Here is a 21,642-nt window from a genome sequence, read left to right on the forward strand (position 1 = left end):
TTTAAGAACTACCAAACCCTACAATCTTATCAAGTTTATGATGATTGTTGCAGACAAAATCCTTCTTCTTAAGAGTCATATGATTCTTCATTTCTTTTTATAACTAGCCTAAAAGGGGGAGGAGGATCCCCCTCCTAAAGATTATTAAATCTCTAATCTTACCAATTGTGCGATGGTCAACCTTCATTTTAATAGTTATTAAATCCTACAATCTTACCAAATTTATGATGATTGTTACTAGTAAAAACCTTCTTATTAAGAGTGATATAGTTCTTCAATTATTCGAATTACTAGCCTAGGAAAGGGGGGAGGAGGACCCCTCTAAAATCCCCCTCCTCTCTAAAGTTTATTAACTAGGAGGATTTTTTGGGGGGAAGGAGGGAGAAAGGACCCCTCTAAAATCCCTCCTCCTTCTAAAGATTTTGAAATCTTCAATCTTACCAATTGTGCGATGACAACCTTCTTTTAAGAATGATTAAATCCTACAATCTTACCAAGTTTATGATGATCATTACAGCTAAAAACCTTCCTTTTAAGAGTAATTTAATTTTTCATTTCTTTGTATAACTAGCCTAGGAAAGATAGTCTATTGTGCTATACAGTTCGTATAATTTGGTGCACATTAAAAAACATTGTTCTAAGGTTAATAAGTCTTATAATCACTATTTACGAGATTTATGCAACTATTTACTATCATGCTGAGGGTAAGTATAATGTGTTGGTATTTAGATATACTCCTAGTTCTGATAAAACTACCATCCATGTAAAACATCTAGAAAAGAAAAGAGGGGGGATAGTATTGGAAATGTGTGTCCATCAAATCCTAATTTGATTAATAAATAATTTATTTCTTTTATGGATGATGTTATTCAAAAGACTTATAAGTTTGTTCCATGGGTATTCACCTAAACCATTTTCGGTTAGGGATAGGAATGGACATCTTATCTATACGGTCGTTACATGTATGTCAGGAAAAATGTTGATTTCAAGACGTAAAATGTAATTACACATTGAATGTGGGTATAGAAAAGAACTTGGTATGAATCTCTCATGTGTTACTGCATATAGTATAAGGAAGAGATTTGTACCCGTCACTAGTTGACCCTTTAACCTAAAAGATCCTTATCGTTATGATGTTACATAATGAATTTTGGTACACCAAAAAGTTGATGTCCTTTGGACTATATATCAATGCACTAGATTCCTGGTGGTGCATCATGGACGAAAAAGATGTTCAACATGGAATCCACTACCCTTGATTGAGGAATATCAAGTAGAGAGAATGTTTGTGATCGATCGTACTAGAATCTGGATTAAATGATATTTTTATAAATTATTTACAAAATTATTTTCTCATTATCAAATGTATTATTTTATTATTTAATTGATGTTTGATCACGTTTTTTGCATCCAACCATGATCACAAAATCTCTAATAAGGACATGTACAATGAATTGGGATTTGACAGTATTAAATTATGTCATATAGTTCATTATGAGATATTGTTTAATGGAATCATATGTGCAAATTAACGGAATTTAATGATCCACAATATTTATTTAGAATAATAATAAGTTAATTATCTCTTTGACTATGTGAATGAGACATACTCTAATTAGATTGGATTCATAGTCAAAATTGAAAGAGATAAAATATCATTTTTAGATTCTATCTCTTCCACTTTAGAAGCTTGATTGTGTGTGTAATATTACGAAATTCAAATTCTCACCAAAGCAGTTGGTTTAATTTAAAGAAACTAAACATCACAAAGTGCAAAGAGGCAGGTACAGTTTAGGAAACTAACCGTCTCATATCACCCAAGCCTTCATAAAGGTTCACTATTTAAACAAAGAGAGGGAGAGGTTGCACGGTTTTGCAATCTCTCCCCTGGCTCTCTCTCTCTCTCCTCTTGAGTGGTGAGTGGTGAGTGGTGAGTGGTGGTTGGGGATTTTGAATCTCTACTTTAGTGAAAGTAATGGTCATGGAGTGCGCCAAATTGAAGATTCAAAGAATTGAACAGTTCAATCTCTTTCGCTATTCAAATGAGGAAGAACTATTATCTGGAGCAACTACAATTGCAATTCTCAAGTAATCTCACATTTCCCACATCTATTTGTTTGGGTTTTCTCGAATTTGAATGCAAAAGTGTAATACTCAATCCGAATCCTTTACGCAATCAGGTCAAATTCCTTCAGATAGAAGGATAGAAATGCCACACCCTGCACACACACAAAATTTTCTAATCTTACTATGCCATTTCTGTCCAACTGCATAGTGTCTCTCTCTCTCTCTCCTCCCACAATATTTTTCGAAGATGACCTAAAAAAATTTGCAATATATATATATATATATTTTTTCCCCCCCCTAAAGGGAATTGATGCAAAATATTCACTACTTAATTATACTTCTGTTCGGGGTATAATCTGAGTACTGGAGGCTAACCAGAAAACTGAGGCTAAGATTACAGTTTATATAAAGAGAGAATAAACAAGATTAAGATTAACGGGAGTGAGCAAAAACACACATTTTTCTCAGTTTGCTCATGAGATGTGATAGGGAAAAGCATATCAACAAATTGACAACTTAAAGGATACCATATTAAATTAAAAGTCTACAGAAAGCCACCAAATCTTTATGAACAAGCAGAGACTTTGAAGATTGCTAGTTTGCCTGCTTCTTGGGATATTCTCTTGGTCCAAATATGGTTGAACCAATTCTCACATTCGTACTACCCATTTCAATCTGCAGAATCCACAAATTCCATTATTTAGTCATGTTGAATCTCTTTACTGATGCTCCAGGTTAATTAAAAAAATTACGTTAAAAAAAAAATCAGAAAGCATCTGCAGAAACAGTTTATTTCTAGGGGCGTCAAAAAGTTTTCAGGCATTTACAGGTAATTTCCCCCTATTTTGAATCCATCATTTTTCATTTCAAGTAATCCGACAGTTATCACAGTTTAGTGGCTAGTTGCCTTTTCAAGTTCAGTATGAAAATCGAAATCATAGTTGTCATTTTATACTAAAATTTTGAACCCACAATCATATACATTCCTTACCGCTTGCTCAAAGTCACCAGACATCCCCATTGACAGCTCGCACTGCTCCTCTGCTATTCCAAGTGCTTTGCAAACCTCAATCCTACAGTTTGATAATGTCTGACTCAACCAAATAAATACAAGGCATCAGAAAAAAAGAATAATGTGATATGGGAAAAGAATTACACAACTAAGGGCAAGTTCCAGAATCATCACTTCGAAATTCTCTGGAGTAGATGAATAATCCAGCATCCCTATTGTCATTAGTCCGGAAAACTCAAGGTTCGGGCATCCCAGCTTAACATGCTTTGCAAGTTCTACACAACCTGACGGTTCAACTCCAGATTTTGCTGCAATGGAATCATATGGATGAATAAAACTGTAAATTCACACAACTTCCATGCAACCCGGATAAAGGTCAATTAACCTAAATATTTAAAGCAACGGTCAGTGAAGACCACTAATTGCTTTAACTCAAAATGGAGCAACCGATTTTCACTGTGATTTTGCTGCAGCTTTTAAGTGAGACAAGACATTGATGCTACACTCCACATGTGACAACATATGAATAAAATATCAATCAGTAGGCCACCTTACTAGTGGGCAATGGCACCAAGTTTCCAATTGAACATTTTAACTATCTGACTTGCAAACAGAACTTGAATGGATGAAAGAAAATGCCAGGAACAGTCTGTATGTGAATCAGTGCGTAATCAAACAAATAATGACACTAAGAGTTGTGAAGAAATCTATAGATGGACTGTGTAGATCATCTAGTCTGCATGGTTTTCTGGACATGGCTCATACATGACTAAGCCATTGATTGAATTAAATGGATGGGCATGTGCAGATGTAAGATATTATGGTGTCTTTCCATAATTTTACGCTTCTTGTCACCCCCCTCCCGGGTGAGCTTTGTACATGCTCACCAGGTACCCCCAATTGCTCAGAAACTCCCCCATGAGCTTTGGACATGTTCACAAGGGACCCCTAATTTGCTCAGAATCTCCCTCAGTGACCTTCGTACATGCTCAACAAAGACTGAAAGACCCCAAATTCTGCTCAGAATCTCCCCCGGTGAGCTTTGTACATGCTCACAAGGGATACTCAATTTACTTAGAATCTTCCCTGGCAAGCATGGTTCTGGACATGGCCCATACATGACTATGGGCATGTGCAGATGTAAGATATCATGGTGTCTTTCCATAATTTTAAGATTCTTTGTTACCCCCCCCAAGGAAAGGTTCAAGATGCTTGGATTTGATACTTCACGCATGTAGATATAAATGCAAGAAAGGGTATAACAGAGAAAAATGATATCTTGACCAACCAACTCAACTACCATCATCCCAACCTACAGAATCTTTTTTTGACATTCCACTCTATTTAAAGCAATAGCATACAAGCCATACAAAGGGAAGAGGGCAAAGGACATTATCTGATGTTGAGCAAGCCTAGCACTTCTGATTTCAATATTAAGCCAAACAGGACAACTATGTGGCCTTCCATGCACTGGACAATGCTTTCTATCTGTACTCACATGCTTCTCCACTGGTATTCACTTGAACCATAACCTTGAGAGGCTTTCTTCCGATGTTTGCAACTCCCCGATCAAGATGATTTGCAAGCTGTAAAGCAAAGGAGTCACAGTAACACGTCTGATAATGAATGATGGATCAGAAAATCAATGGGAGAGAAGTTTTGGGGATATCTAATGTACCACTGGATTTATTTTCTTTCTTTTCTTACATGTTAAAGTAATATAGTTTAAAATTTGGATTACTGAAGGTTGAAAAGAGCAAAAAGTAGCTCAATAATGGAACAAAATAGAAAATGTATGCTGATTAAAAAAAAGTGAAGAAATTTCTTTTTCTTTTACCCCTTAGATGAACCTGAGATTTCCTTGAAAAGTATCACATCCTCGATTGTTATTACAATATGCAGAGCATCATTTCCACCAAAATCAATAATCACTTAGATAGGAAATTATAAATACAGTTATCTTACACTGCTCAATTAAGGCAGTTAGAAAATATTTTTACCCAGTGTCAACCATTATAATTAACAAAAAAGACTAACTGAGCTTTTACATGCTGTGTAAAGGGTGCTTCTTGTTGTCACCAAAGTGGTGAACTTAGAAGTTTTAAGCTTCTTTTGATTGCCCCTTGTTTTATTCCCAAAAGTTACTTTAATCAAGGGTAACAGGGAATTTTTACCATTATGTCACTGTCAAGAACGGTCATTGTCTTGTGCGCTTTTCGAGTTGACATGTGAAATGACAGGATTTTACCCTCATTGGAAGAAAAAAAAAGTATGGTATACTGAAAGGGCAAAAAAGCAAGGTTACAACTTCTTTTTCACCAAGCTTGGTTACATCAAGATTTTCCCTGTGCAAAAGATATAGACCAGCAGTTCAAATCCTAAAAAAAGAACAATCTCTCTCCATTAGAAGAAACTTACGAAGAAAAGCTTCAAAACAAAGGCTAATAAGTTCCTCAAATTCAATATTTTATAAGAAAAAGAAATGTTAAACCATATTACGGAATTCTTGATCTAACAGAAAGACCAATAGGGCTGATGTTCATGCTCCTATCATAATGCACGACTACTTGACGGGGGGATTCTGTTAAGTTCCTAATGGGGTTTGATCTAGTGTATGGGTGCTAGATTGGGCCGGCCTAGTATGGGATAGGTTAAAAGGATTGATTTAATGCGTTTCATCAGCTCTGGAGCTTTTGGCGTATCTGTCAAGTACCTAACATTTGGTATTATAGCAAAGCACCACGTCAAGGGTTCGAGTCACGGAAAGGGCTACTTGGAGTAGAGTGAAAGCCGTCAAGAAAGGGCTACCTGCTGCCAAGCAGAAACCCTGGGGCAAAGTGGAGCCGCTTGGAAGGGGCTACCTAACGCCAGCGTGGTAATTTGTTACGTGTTTAATGGGGTTCGATCTAGTGTATAGGCATTGGCTTGGGCCAGCCTAGTATAGGATAGGTTAAAGGGCTTGATTTAACGAGTTCCATCAGTTTTGAGCTTTGGCATATCGGTCAAGTACCTAACAAATTCACTGCAAATACCACATTGGCTCATTATTGCTGAGATAATGGTCTACTTCTTCACATCCATCGCGCAATGCATGTAGTTATTGATAGATTGAAGAATCATGGTATACACTTCCGTGTACTAGCTAAAGCTCCAACACACAAGATAAAAATTGTAAATGCAATCCCAGGCTTCAAAACCCTAAGTTGGGATCTGTTGGAATATGGGTATTTGGGTATTACATGTGACATGGGTCGATCCATGATATAAGATCGACCCATGGGGTGTTATTTCTATTTTAGTTATTTTCCCTTTCCTAGTTCTATTTTAGCTCTATTTAACTAGTTAGAATTAGAGTTATATTTAGGCTGTGACACTGTTCACGTGAATAGTGCCGTGAACAGTGTTTCCCTTTGTAATCTCTTTTATTATTATTATTATAAATAGAGAGCTTGACTGATCTCATTGATCAATCAAGCCATTCACTTATTTCTACATGGTATCAGAGCCTAAACTCGATATCTGAGAAATTAATTCTGCTCTCCTCCATCGTCTCCCTCCACAATTGATCTCTCCTAGATCAACTAACCCATTACCCTAAAACCCTAAATCAACCGAGACCCTCCTTCTCTCTTCCCTTCTCTCGTTTCCATTATTTCATGGGGGCAGTACTTTGAGGTGATCTAAATATGATCTAGTACTTGCCCTAGAGTTTACCTCCTTTACTTTATCCTATTTTATGATCTCCATGCACAATGAGATCCATGTTTGAAGATTGAAGAACTGCAGATTTTATTTTAGAAGACCGATTTTCTCCGCAGATTTATTTCTTAAGACTGATTTATTTCTCTCGAAGACCGCAATATTTTTCTCCATGTTTGAAGACTGAAGCACTGCAGAATTTTATTTAGAAGACCTGCAGATGTTTTAAGACCTGAGAATTTTTTTCAAGACCTGCAAATCCATATTGTGCGAAGATCTGCAGACTCCTTTCCTCTTTTTTTTTGAAGACCTGCAGCTGTTTTAAAACACCTGCAACAGTTTTTTATTGAAGACCTGCAATTTTTTGAAGACCTGCAGCAGCTTTTTTGTTGAAGATCTGCAGATTTTTTTGCAGGAGTGCAGTATTTTTTTGAAGACCTGCAGATTTTTTTTCTATATACAGATCTGCAGCTTCTCTTTGTTTGACAACACTGTAGTTGTTTATTTATACAACCTGCAGAGTTTATTTTGAAGAACTGCTGCCTATTTACCTATTGCAGAATATTCTGCAATTTCCTGCACTTCTCGGTTACTGAGGTTCTATCAGTATGCTTAATTCAGCTGCATCCACTGCTACCACCAACACTGGCCAATCTTCTACACAAGGGACCCATCATGATTATCCCTCTTTTCCAGTCAGCCCGATAAAGCTCGATGGCACTAATTATTTACTTTGGTCTACACAAATGTTTCTTTCCATTGATTCAAGGGGCTATAAGGGATATATATATGGTACCATTGTCAAACCAAGTGAAGCTGGTACATTACAAGACAAGTGGAGTTCCAGCAACTCTCTTGTTATGGCTTTTCTTCTCAGTGCAATGACTCCATCCATTGCCCGTGGCTATACACTACTTGATTCAGCGGCAAAAATTTGGAAAGCTGCTAAAGGTACCTATTCCCAGGTAGGGAATGATGCACAAGTTTATGATATTCAACGAAAAATCCATGCAACCAAACAGGGCGAACTTACTTTATCTGAATACTACTGTGAACTCCGTAGCCTGTGGCAAGAGTTTGACTATTATGATAACTTTCAGCTTGATTGTCCTTCTGATATTACCAAATTTTAGCTTAGGGAGGATAAATTCAGAGTATACACTTTCTTGACTGGCCTTAATGTGGAATATGATCAGCTTCTGTCTCAAGTTCTGAATCGTTCACCTTTTCCCACTTTGGAGCAAGCCTACTCTATGATACAATTGGAAGATACTCATCGTTCCACCATGTTACCAACTACACAGCCAGAGAGATCTGCTTTAATTTCTTCTAGAGATAGCTCTTCTAGTACTAGTACACGTTCCTCGTCTGAGAAGGAACCTCTTAAATGTACTCATTGTGGAAAGGAACGACATACTGTGGATTTTTGTTGGAAGTTACATGGTCGGCCATTTGACTCTTCTGATGGTCGTAGTGGTGGTCGTGGTCGAGGTCGTGGCCGTGGTCGTGGTGGTTGTGGTGGCACACAGGCCCATCTTTCTGAAGCTACTGAAACAGCCTCTACTACCACACTTTCTGCAGAGGAACTTGCTGCCTTTCGTCGTATGATGACTACCTTCGCCTCTTCATCTGCACCTGCCTCTACCTCGACTGTGGTTCCCTCTTCTGAATCGAACCTTGTTTTCTCCAAACCAGGTATTTCTTTTGCTGGTCATTGTGCTTCGGCATTATCTCATCCTTGGATAATCGATTCCGGAGCCACTGACGACATGACTGGTCAATCCAATTTATTTTTTCGTTATTCTCCCTGTTCAGGCAAAGATAAAATTAAAATAGCCGATGGTTCTCTTTCCTCTATCTCAGGGAAGGGAGCCATCCATTGTTCTCCTTCTTTATCTTTGTCCTCTGTTTTACATGTTCCTAAGTTAACTTCGAATTTACTTTCTATCAGTAGTTTGACATCTGATCTCAATTGCATAGCTATTTTTTATCCTTCACATTGTGTCTTTCAGGACTTGGGGACAAGGAGAACGATTGGAACTGGTAAAATGCATGGTGGTCTCTACATGCTTGACGATGATCTTATCTCTAATGCTGTTACTATGTCTGGCCAGGCTCTTCTTACTGCTACTTCTGCTGAACATCATTTATCTGAATTGCACCGATGGCATCGTCGACTGGGCCATCCACCTTTAGGAACCTTAGCTAAGATTTTTCCTGTTTTATTTCAGCATTGTAACCCTCACTCTTTATTATGTGAGGCCTGTGTTTTTGCAAAACAAACTCGTTCTGTTTATTCTAGTTCAAATAAAAGATGTTCTAAGCCTTTTTCTATGATTCATTCTGATGTCTGGGGTCCCTCACGTACCTCTTCTATTTCTGGCTTTAAGTTATTTGTCACCTTTATTGATTGCCACACACGCACCACTTGGGTTTACTTAATGCGACACAAGAGTGAAGTTTTTTCCTGTTTTAAAGTCTTTTATAGCATGGGTCAAACTCAGTTTCAAGCTACCATTCAAACTCTCAGGAGTGACAATGGTCGTGAATATTTAGATGGAGCCTTTTAATTATTTCTTGCTACTCATGGTATTATTCATCAAACCAGTTGCGTTGACACTCCACCCCAAAATGGAGTGGCTAAACGCAAAAATAGACATCTTCTTGATGTAGCTCGCTCTATTATGTTTGAAATGCATGTTCCTTCTCATTTCTGGGGAGAGGCTGTTTTAACAGCTACTTATCTTATCAATAGGATGCCCTCTCGGGTACTTGACTATAAATCTCCTCTTGATCTTTTGAAGGGGTCTTCTTCTTATATTATTCCTCCCAAAATTGTTGGGTGTGTTTGTTTTGTTCGAAACCACTATGCCTATGGCAAACTTGATCCCCGCGGTCTCCGCTGTATTTTCATTGGTTATTCTCCCACCCAAAAGGGGTATAAATGTTATCATCCTACATCTCGTCATGTTTTTGTTTCCATGGATGTCGTTTTTCATGAGGCCGTGGCTTTCTTTCCATCTTCGGCACCTCTTCAGGGGGAGTCCATTCCTACTCTAGAAGAAGTGTCGATTCCCATTCCTCCTCTACATGAACCTATTGATGACTATCATGTACCTTTAGATAATGATGTTCAAGGGGAGCAGCAGGTACAGCCAGTGAAAGATTTCACACAGCAGTATTATCGAAAGAAAAACGGGCAACAACAGCCCACCACTGCAGCATTACCAGACCAAGAGTTGTCCTCTGACCCAGGATCAAATGACACCTCCTCTGGTAATATTTCTAATCCTTTAGATGCTACTACTTCTCCTATTACTTCTGATCCATCACTTGATCTACCCATTGCTCTTAGAAAGGGAAAAAGGTCTTGTATGCAACATCCAATATCACAGGTTGTTTCGTGTGAATCTTTATCCCCATCATTTCATGCTTTTGTTTCCTCTTTATCCTCTGTTTCCATACCACAGACTTGGCAAGAGGCATTTGTAGATACTAGGTGGAAGGAGGCCATGATCGAAGAAATGCTAGCTCTAAACAAGAGTGGTACATGGGATCTTGTCACACTTCCACCACAAAAGAAGATTGTTGGCTGCAAGTGGGTCTTTGTAATTAAACAAAAAGCTGATGGAATTGTTGATCGTTTTAAAGCAAGGCTGGTTGCTCGCGGATTTACTCAGACATATGGGATAGATTATTTGGAGACTTTTGCACCTGTTGCAAAAATGAATACTATCAAGGTAATTCTCTCTTGTGTTGTGAACTTAGGATGGAGTCTACAGCAGCTTGATGTTAAAAATGCCTTCCTCCATGGTGAATTAGAGGAAGAGGTATATATGGATGTCCCTCCTGGGTTCTCATCTGCTGCAACTCATGGCAAGGTTTGTAAACTTAAGCGTGCGTTGTATGGTCTGAAACAATCACCACGTGCATGGTTTGGTCGTTTTCAGACAGCGATGTTGACATTTGGTTATAAACAAAGCAATGCAGATCACACTTTATTTATCAAGACATCGGGCAGCATTATTACTCTCCTCCTAGTATATGTCGATGATATAATTGTAACTGGAAATAACCCTGCTGAAATTTCCAAGTTGAAGAATTATTTGGCCAAGGAATTTGAGATTAAGGATCTAGGCATACTTCGCTATTTTCTAGGGGGCCCATTCTTCTGAAGGGCTGTTCTTATCTCAACGCAAGTATACTCTAGATCTTCTTTCTGAAACTGGCATGTTAGGCTGTTCTCCTGTGGATACTCCCATTGAGGCAAATGCTCGTTTCCGAGACACTGATGGTGAACCAGTGGACAAAGGGAGATATCAGAGGCTAGTTGGGCGACTAATTTATTTATCTCACACTAGGCCTGATATTGCCTATGCTGTGAATCTTATCAGTCAATTTATGCATGATCCCCGGTCTAATCATCTGGAAGCAGTATTCAGGATTTTGAGATACTTGAAGTCGGCTCCTGGTAAAGGAGTATTATTCTCTTGTCATGATCATCTACAGATTGAGGCCTACACTGACTCAGATTGGGCTGGTTCCCATGATTGAAAATCCACCACAGGTTACTGTACATTTGTGGGTGGAAATTGTGTTACATGGCGCAGCAAGAAGCAAACAGTGGTGGCCCGTTCTAGTGTAGAGGCTGAATTTAGAGCTATGGCTCTTGGTATTTGTGAACTATTATGGCTCAAGACTTTGTTACAAGATTTGAGTATTCCTATTACTCTGCCTATGCGACTCTACTGCGACAGTAAATCAGCAATAAGCATTGCCCATAATCCAGTGCAGCATGATAGGACGAAACATATTGAAATTGATCGTCATTTTATCAAGGAGAATCTGGATAATGGGACGGTTTGTGTTCCTTATGTGCAATCTGGGGAACAGTTGGCTGATGTGTTCACCAAAGGCTTAAGTGGAAAAAAATTTCAACCTCTTGTGTGCAAGTTGGGCATGACTGATATCTACGCACCAACTTGAGGGGGAGTGTTGGAATATGGGTATTTGGGTATTACGTGTGACATGGGTCGATCCATGATATAAGATCGACCCATGGGGTGTTATTTCTATTTTAGTTATTTTCCCTTTCCTAGTTCTATTCTAGCTCTATTTAACTAGTTAGAATTAGAGTTATATTTGGGCTGTGACACTGTTCACGTGAATAGTATTGTAAACAGTGTTTCCCTTTGTAATCTCTTTTATTATTATTATTATAAATAGAGAGCTTGGCTGATCTCATTGATCAATCAAGCCATTCACTTATTTCTACAGGATCACTATGGGCCCACAAGACTGATGAATATTCCGATTTAATGGTTGAGTGCAAAACTGTAGATATACTGAAGTTCAAGACCAACAAGTAAAGAGAAATAAAGTGGGCACTTAACAGGACGCAAATGTTTAAATAAGGGCTATTCTGGTATTAAACACTAAGGATAATAAATAAATAAAGAGAGAACTAGGGGGGCTTTTATGTAAAAAAACAAAAAATAGGCATTTATGTTATATATCCAGAGATCCCTTTCTTCAACCTCTCAGTAGAAGAGGGCAGCAGAGAACATATTAGGTTTCGAGGGGAAGAACTCACTCATATGACCATGGATCAACCTGAAGTTCTAGCGAATGGTTCACAACTCCCAATCCTTCTAGGGTTGATCAATAATAGAACCAAAGTAGAAGAAAAAACTAATGCTAATCTCTGCAACTGGGTTTTAAAGTAGATGTAAGTCAGCCTCAATTTCTGATGTATATCTTTCAAAAGAATAGACCTAAGGAAACAAGATCCTGAAGTTTTAATCGCTCAAGGAAAAAGGGTTGATGCCCAAGATCTCAAGCCAATCGGGACTCGTATGATTTCGGCCAATCTAAAATCTCTGCCCCAATAGTAACATAACAGGGGTCGGCCAGTAACCAGACAACCAAGGTAAAAGAGAAACAGGGAGTGAAGAAGACGAGGAAACAACAACTATAAAGGAACCAAGAACTGAAGAAAAGAAATAACGGAAGAATAAGGAGAGAGAGAGAGAGAGGAACTCACCGAAGGAGGTAAAGGACTGGATTGAAAGAAGGGAGAGAGATAAAGCTTCATGGCCAGCAATCACACCACATACTAATGCAGATCCAGGGTTCAGAAGACCCAAATCGGATTGCTTGTGGGCCCACTAAAACATACAATAGCCAAATAGTAAGGAATGATAGCAATTCTGTAAATATGTGGAAGTTTATTGGTAAATTAATGGAAATCCAAAGAAGGCTAACAAGCAAAGCAAAGAAAAGGAATGAAACTTATGTAAGTGATGGGAGGGAAAATTTGGAATGAAATATAAAATAAGGGATAGCAGGGAATAAAGGCAAAAGAAAACGGTATTAAGGAAAATTAAAATAATAAATAAAAGGGTTTAAAGAATCGTGGGAAGGGGCTGTCTTCTTCAACCTGTTATGGATATGGCTATGGCGGTATGGCAGCAACATGTTTCTGGAAGAACTTCTACACGACAAGCCCAAATAAGCCAACATTTTGGGAGCTGAGCATAGTTCAAAAACTCGCCGAGATCTCGGCAAGATCTCGAGAAACTCGAGCTGGTCGAGATGAGATAGCATGCGAAATAGAATAATGCAATGATTCGAAAAACTTGACTGAGATTTCGAATATTTCGAAAAATCTCGAATATTTCGAGAATCTCGACCTCCTCAGTACTCATAGAGTCATAGTATTGTATTGTTGGGACTTGGGACTATGTAATATGCATCATGAACTATTTATTATTCATTGTACTTGGGTTGGGTGTCTATGTAATATGCATTGTGAACACTTCACTGTATCTTGTGGTTTGTAGTAGAAACTTTAGGTCTTTAACTATTTCTTAAATAATTATCCAATATTATGTGTGTTCATCCATTATTGCATAATTTACTTGTTTTACTTGCCAATTATGTCTCATATCATTCAAACAATGTGTAGAATAGGTTTCATCCAAAAAAAAAAAAATGTGTAGAATAGGTAATATTACATTAAGGGTGGTGCCTTTACTGCCAACTAAGGGTGCAAATCCAAAACACCAAATTAGTTGTTGTTGTTTTTTGTTTTTTTCAATTTAAAGCTTTAAATATGTTTATTAAGACTAAAACAAACTTTCCTTAAAAGTTTTGGAGCCAACTGTGGCCATTTGCCACCGAAACATAGTTCCGAAACCCCAAAAAAAAAAATGCACTGTCTCGCCAAGATCTCGAGATTTCGAAAAACTCGACCTGGTCGAAATGGCTGTTCAAGACGAGTTTTTGAACCTTGGAGCTGAGTCGCAATGCACAACCCTATGAACTCCAGGTGTTATCTAAGCGATACAGCCTTGATTCATTAGGCAAAAAAATCTCTGAAGTTATTCCAGGCGGCAGTTACTGGTTTCACTCTGACTGCAGTTTGATTCTTCATAACAGAGAATGATTTCGGGGCTAAGCATCTAGGGCTTAGATCGCCTATGGCTAGGTAACGGATGCCCAGATTCTTAGGAGGGAAGGAGTTGTATCGATGGAGATCAATCCAAATGTAAGCGGCTGCTATTATAACAGAGAATGATTTCGGGGCTAAGCATCTACGGTTTAGATCGCCTATGGATAGGTAACGCATGTCCAGATTCTTAGGAGTTAGGAGGGAAGGAGTTGTAGCGATGGAGATCGATCCAACTGTAAGCAGCTGCTATTACTGTCCAGAAGCAGGGGATGAGGAAAGAAAAACCAGAAAGGAGGAAGAAAATAAAAATCCTATCTGAATCTATCGCACCATTCTAGTAAAAATAAGAAACCAAATTTCATTAACTCCACTCTGATCTTTCGCTGATTACAAGCTAGTATTTAAAGAAAATAAAAATCCTAATAGTAATCTAAATGAAATAAATTCCTAATGCAATTCTATCACTAATTAATCTATTAACATAGAAGATTATAAGATAAACCCAAACTAATAAAACCCTAATAAATAAATAAACTAAATATCCTACTGAACCCAAAGACCCAATTGAACCCGGTTCGCCTTGGTTTGGTTTCTCAAACGGGTTCGGCCCAGCCCATGGAACAGCTCCTGCATCACACACACAGTAAACAAACTCAATAATCTTCTTCAATTTCCATCCTGTGTAATGGTTGCATACATATATAAAAGAAAACAAACTCCTACTATAGCAAGCAATCAGAATTAGGAAGTAAATTGGACTTGATCTAGTACTACCCTCCTATGTACCTACCCAACACAATAAATAAATTAATAGAGTACATGTATTCCCCAACTAAATAAGCAAGTAAATCACTACCAGCCCCTTTTCGACCAAACCCGGTTTCGGTCTGGTTTCCCTTGGTTTGAGTCACCAAATCCAGTAGTGTCAGTTCAGCCACAATAGCACTACTACATCAACTCTCCTCCTCTAAGAAGAACTCGACTCAGTCGAGCTTGGATAGGGACCAAGGATACCACCGACTCAACTCGCTGGAGGAGAAGCAGTATTAATTGTCGGAAAATCTTTAGCAGGAAAGAACTTCATCTTGAGTCTACCATGCTTGAAGGAATAAGTGTTCTCATAACCAAAATGTTGTACCTCTTATCAAATAACCATGGTCGCCCGAGGAGGATGAATATTCAGACATGGACGTCACATTCAATATATCGATCAACCCACTGATAGAATACGTGAGCAAACGCCGATTGTTGATCTTAAGATTAGTGTTGTTCACCCAAGCAACCTTGTATGGATTAGGATGTGGCCTTATCTTCAAATCGAACTTGCGAACGACGTTCTCAAAAATGACGTTGGTACAACTACCACTATCAATTACCATAGTGCATAGACTGTCATTGGCCTGGAATAAATTGTTGTGACACCAATCATCCTCATCGAATACCTAGTGTGTAGCCAAAAGTGGACGAAGAACGTAGTACTGCTGCTACTCTCCATCACTATCACTGCTGTTGACCTCACTAGATTCACGATCACGCTCTGCCTCCTAATAGACTATCTCGTTCTTCCGTTGCTCTTCCGAAGTAGTAGCCATAAGTTCTTCCTCATCAATAAAGGCAACCAAACGATTAGGACACAGAAAAAAGATGTTTGTATCCTTTGCATGTGAAGCATTATATCTTAGACCTTGGCTTTGAAGGTGGTCTATCAAAACCGCACCAAGGTGGAGAATAAAGGCGGTTTGGCCAAGAAGATGCCATAGAAGAACCATTAGCCCGTGGCTTGCTGAAGGATTTCTCTGGTGGAGGAGGCTACTTTCTTGTACCGTCACCTTTAGAGAAGGTATCTTGAAGGATCCTCGGTTGTACTGCCTCTACTGACTATCTTCCACCTTCTATGCTACCTGTATCGCGTCCTTCATTATAGGTAGTCGACTGGAAACTAAAGCAGCACTGATCTGAGGGTGCAAGCCAATCTGAAACTAAGCTACCAAAACCTCTTCATCTCCCTCAAAATCAGACCAAGTGGCTAAGTAATAAAATTTGGCCATTCTTCAACGGCCATACCATCCTGTGTCAACTGTGCACACTTGAGAGGTGCATGCATTGCTTGTAGTTTGTAAGCAAAAATCATTGGTTCATGGTTGCACCTCAGCCCAAGTGCTTTATCAATCTGATGCCATGAGTCTGATTTTGTGGCTGATACTTGATCCACCAAACTCGTGTTGTACCCTTCAACTTGCCTTTAGAAAATAAAAGCTTTCGGGCCTCGGTCAATCTGTAGCATCGGAAAAACACCTCCAAGTTATGAGTCCTATCGAGGTATTGCTCTAGGTGATTATCCCCAAAAATATCGAGGACATCCAACTTCACTCCTCTTTCAGCTCCATAAAGAGTATCAACATGTCAACTAGCTTATATAGTGGTGTTGGTGTAAAACGTGGTAGTGGTACAGTGTAAGGCAGAGTTGTGGGCATAGTTATCAAGGCGGGAAGGTGACCATGGCGTTTTAGAGGGTCAAAAATCAAGGCGACACCGCCATGGCGGCCAAGGCGTCCAAGGAGACCAAGGAGCTTGGATGCCAAGGCGACGCCTTGATAACTATGGTTGTGGGGCGAAATTGGAAGAATCCCCAGATTGCATGAGACTCTTTCATTTATCTGACAGTGCCAATCTGTCAATGGAAGCTTGTAGGGATACCATTATGGTGTGGTCAAAAGTAATTGTGGAGTTGAGATTGTTAACATTAGACCCTAGTGAGTGGTAGGTGTTCTCTAAGGAAGTAATCTGTTCTGTAAGATGGGCAATCGTTGCTTCATTTCTTCCTTATGAGAATAAAAATGTTGAAACCTCACTATTGACCACCATGGTTAGGGTTTGGAGGACTTTCGGCTCTGATACCAAATAATGCAATTCCATGTTTTAAAACCCTACTTTGGGATCACCATGGGCCCACAAGATTGATGATAAATCTTAGTTGTCAAGGCGTCGCCTAGGCGTCCAGGCGCTTTGGTTGACTTGGGCGCCTTGGTCGCCTTGATCTTTTGCCCTCTCCAATGCCTTGGGTCGCCTAACCGCCGTGACAACTATGTGATAAATTGGTTGAGTGGAAAAACTGTGGATTTACTAAGTTCAGGAACAACAAGTGGAGAAATACTGCAGGGACATAACAAGACACAAATATTCAAATAAGGAGTATTTGAGTAACCAACATTAAGGAAGGATAATAAATAAGGAGAGAACTAGGGGAATATATGTAAAAAACAAAAAATAGGACTTTTTTATGTTATATATCCAGAAATCCCTTTCTTTAACCTCTCAGTGGGAGAAAAGGGAGGCGGAAACATATTAGGTTTCGAGAGGAAGAACTCACTCATATGGCCAGAGATCAACTTGAAGTTCTAGAGGATGGTTCACAATTCCCAATCCTTCTAGGGTTGACTAACAATAGAACCATAATTGTCATGGCGTCTAGGTGACCCAAGGCGTTGGAGGGGGCCGGGATGCAAGGCAACACCAACATGACCAAGGCACCTGGACGCCTTGATAACCATGAATAGAACCAAAGTCCAAGAACTGAACAAGTGTTGATTTTTGCAACTGCATTACATGGTAAATGTAAGACAGCCTCAATTTCTGATGAATATATTTCAGTAGAATATACCTTAGGCAATAAGATCCTGGAGTTTAATCGCTCAAGGAAAAAGGGTTCATGCCCAAGATTTCAAGCCAATCGGTACTAGTATAATAATTCTGCCGATCCAAAATCTGAGTCCCAATAGTAATGTTAAAGGGTAGGCTAATAACAAGATAACCAAGGTAAAAGAGAAACGAGGAGTGAAGAAGAAGAGACACGGGAAATAGGGATACAGAAACAGCAACTATAAAGGGACCATGAACTGAAGAAAAGAAATAACGGAAGAAGGAGAGAGAGGAACTCATCATAAGATGTAAAGAGCTGGATCGAAAGAAGGGAAGGAGAGAAAGGTTCATGGCCAGCAAGCATACCACACCCTCGGTAAACATACTCAATAATCTTCTTCAATTTCCATCCGGCGTAATGGTTGCTTATATATATATAAAAGAAACCAAGCTCCTAGCAAGTAATCAGAATTAGGAAGTAAATTGGACTCAATCTATTACTACCCTCTTAAGTACCTATCCAACACAATTAAATAAAATAAAAGATTACAAGTAATCCCCAACTAAATAAACAACTAAATCACTACCAGCTGCTCCCTTGGACCAAAAATCCGGTTTAGATCCGGTTCGCCTTGGTTTGGATTTCCAAATCTGGTCGTGTCAATCCAGCCATGATAGTGCTACTACTTAGTGTAAGATGAACTTAAAACTTAAATAAAAATAGTAATTATAGCTTCATAGGGGACAATAAGTAGTATCTAAGGCTTTTCAAAAGCAACATTTTACCTAATCTTAGGACAGTGACTTTGATTCAGAACCTGTCTTATTCCACAGGTCTTGGACTGTAAATGAAAGAAGTGACTTATTTAGTTCCAACTCATTGAGATAATAATGTGAAGGTGATTCAAGTATATTTGAAATGGTTTCATTGACTTCTAGCTTGACAGATCACATTATGTATTTCTAATCACCTTAGTTCTGCTCACCTTTTTCTACACTTTATTTCATGATCTTGGAATTTAAATACCATATAATGTGCTGGATGTGCTGAAGTTACCCAAAACAAAACTGTAACCCCAAAGGATCCACTTTCAGACCAAAGGCATTGTCAGGGGTTTCTCTATTCGATCCTTTTCAAATGTCTAGTATAGGCATGACCAACAGCAGTGAATGACGAGTTTTAGATTGTTTCTAGAATAATAATGACAATGTTTTGCTTTGTGAAATGAACTACGGAGACCTGTACAAAATTTTCTGTGGAAGGAAAGGGAACCAATGCTTGTGCCAATGATCATGTAGGAGTTTACCTTCTCGTCATCTACACCTTCAACTGCAGCAATATTTGGGACAGTGGCTGCCAAACAATAAGCAAGGCTTTAAAACTCACCAATATTCTCTCAAAGACAAAACTGAATGCAATAGAACAGCCTAGAAGTAACCCCACGAAATGGCAATACCAAAAACACAGAGAGGCAGTGGATAACAGAATAGAATAATGGATCTAAACATACAACATATGAACATCAACTTCTAATAGAAGAAGACAAATAGCTTAATGACTGCTCTGTATGGAATTTCGATTAATCGAGGAAATGGTGGTTGTGGGTGCAGTATTTTTAAGTGCTGGAAGCAATTAAAATTTTCCAAAGAAGACATTGAAAACATACAGAGAAGCATTTTATCTGTGTTGCTCTAAAAGCGCCCAGTCATTAAAATAGAACTAAACCTAGAAGAAGATATTGAAAACATACAGAGAAGCATTTTAACTTTGTTGCTCTGCAAGCGCCCGATGAAACGCCATTCTATATCATCCGGAAGCTGCACATATGGAACAATTACCAAAATTAAGTTCTTCCTTAATATATAATAATTTACAACAACAATCAATTACTCGACTAATCGTATTGATTTCGGGATAGAACTAATGGAACAATTGCAGTTCAATCCAAACTCGGTAAAGCCTAACCTGAGGTGCTTTTTCGACAAGTTCTTGGACGTAGTTCTCGCCGAAGCAGCGGTGACCAGCGTCGTAGACTTGGCGGATAAGGGAAACAGGCTTGGTCTTGCTGACGGCTACTACCCTTATCTGATCTGCGTTGCGGCCTGATCTCTCGGTAGCTTGTTGGACGCGGAGCATCACCGAACGCAAAGCCGTCACGGCTAAGCTCTCCATGGCGGGAGCAGCCATGCCAAGAGCTCTCTGCTCCACCTGTCTCTTTCTCTTTCTGATTTGTCTCGCTGCTCATCTCAAGTCTTCTACACCATTAATTAGAAAATACGAGACTAGAATATCGGCTGTGGGCTGAGGCCCGGATCACGCGATGTGGGAGAACTACCTTCACGTATTTTAGTTTTTTTTTTTTTTCTGAGAAAGTTATCGTTCACCATTGGAAGTGGGAAAACAAACTCCACGTATTTTTTCAAAGTTTTTTTTTTTTTTCAAAGTTTTCTTTCTTGAAGGTTCACCCTATTACCCTAGGATTAACAAACTCCAATAGGGTTTTAATATGTTCTCCAAAATATCCTCCTTGTACCCTTCTGTGGGATTGAGTTCCTCTCCAGGGAGCCCAGCACGCCTAGGGAGCATCCAACCGTTGGGCTGTGACGCACACACCCCTAGGCATGCACCGAGATATGTGCAGCATAACCCAACCCTTGGATGCCCCCTAGGCACTCTCTGGGTGCTGAGCTCCCTAGAGAGGAGCCGGATCCCTCTTCTGTGTATCTGAAGTCCCACAGTGAATGGTTACCCAAAAAAAAAGTCCCATGGTGAATGAATTCTCGTTCAATGTGTTTTTTTTCTCCATCTTGTCGTAATTTGTAAATTATAATTATGCTAAAAAAATAAATCAAATAAGAGAAAAGGTTTTTCACCCAAAGTGAAGGTTCATTAATCCCAATAGGAGTACGATCGGCCGGGTTAGGCCAGATTTTTTAAAACCCCAACCCAACCTTAGGTCCCTTAGCTCAATCCAGGCTAAGGATGTCGATTCGGTACCAAAACCATTTATCGAATCGGTAGCATACAAAATTACTGGTACTGGTATGAGAAAATGGGACTGTACTAGTTATAGTACAGTATCAGTATGGGGTGTTTGGCTTCAGTATCGAACCGAATTGTACCGAATTGACACCCTTACTAGGCCTAGCCCAACCCAAAGTCAGACTAGGCTATTGCAGCCCAGGCGCAATCCTACCGAGCTCAATTCAATTTGACCCTACTCCACCGGGAAATCTCAACCTTGGCCCCAACTCATGGGCAGGAAAGCACAGCCTAGGCATTGTTAGGCTCACAACAAGCTCAGGCTCAGGCTCATTGGATCAAACTTGCACCCCTAGTTCCCACACATGAGATACCCATCAAAGAATTTAAAAAAAATAAAAATAAAATCCTAGAAGGAAACTTGAGGCCCATAAATCCCATTTATGGTTTTGGGAGCGGGATTTCTGGTTGGATGATCCAACTAAGCTTAGTAGGGCATGGGTGGCACCAATTTATGCCACCTTAGACAGATTTTGAATGGGACTGAAATTTGGTAGACATGTAAACTACATTCTGCCTTACTTTTTTTTTTTTTTTTCGTAAGAAACATTCTGCCTTACTCAAATGTTAAATTTCATTCTAATCCAAGTTGGCTAAGTGGCAAATCTAATCATTAAAAAAAAAATCTGAGACTATTTAGTATCCGTGATGGAAAGGTTTCTTGAGAGTATCCGTGATGGGCTTCTTGGGGCTCACTTCTTAGATTTTAGTTCTGCTGTTGTGTTTTCA

The 21,642-nt window shown here is 39.1% G+C and overlaps 1 protein-coding gene across 2 annotated transcripts; it reads right to left on the bottom strand.

Moving 5' to 3' along the window:
• Positions 1–2,392: 2,392 nt before the first annotated feature.
• On the bottom strand, positions 2,393–20,128 carry LOC122640664 (pyridoxal phosphate homeostasis protein-like). 2 transcript variants are annotated; one of them, XM_043833891.1, is made up of 7 exons: positions 19,837–20,127; positions 19,622–19,688; positions 19,178–19,224; positions 4,578–4,665; positions 3,254–3,387; positions 3,059–3,157; positions 2,393–2,742 (listed from the first exon to the last, which is right to left on the bottom strand). In XM_043833891.1, the coding sequence occupies exons 1-7, from the start codon at positions 20,056–20,058 to the stop codon at positions 2,662–2,664; spliced, it is 738 nt and encodes a 245-aa protein (XP_043689826.1). In that variant the 5' UTR covers positions 20,059–20,127; the 3' UTR covers positions 2,393–2,661. The 2 variants fall into 2 exon arrangements, with proteins under 2 accessions (XP_043689826.1, XP_043689827.1); XM_043833892.1 differs by lacking the exons at positions 4,578–4,665; positions 19,178–19,224 and having other exon boundaries at positions 19,837–20,128.
• Between the last annotated feature and the right edge of the window lie 1,514 nt (positions 20,129–21,642).

The sequence above is a fragment of the Telopea speciosissima genome, chromosome 9 (genome assembly GCF_018873765.1).
Source record: "Telopea speciosissima isolate NSW1024214 ecotype Mountain lineage chromosome 9, Tspe_v1, whole genome shotgun sequence".
Classification (NCBI taxonomy): Eukaryota; Viridiplantae; Streptophyta; class Magnoliopsida; order Proteales; family Proteaceae; genus Telopea; species Telopea speciosissima.

Coding starts and splice junctions, on each gene's coding strand:
- LOC122640664 (XM_043833891.1), bottom strand. CDS start 20,058: ATGGCTGCTCCCGCCATGGAGAGCTTAGCCGTGACGGCTTTGCGTTCG. Junction 19,689..19,836: donor TTGTCGAAAAAGCACCTCAG/GTTAGGCTTTAC, acceptor CCATATGTGCAG/CTTCCGGATGATATAGAATG. Junction 3,388..4,577: donor GAATACCAGTGGAGAAGCAT/GTGAGTACAGAT, acceptor ATTCCATTGCAG/CAAAATCTGGAGTTGAACCG.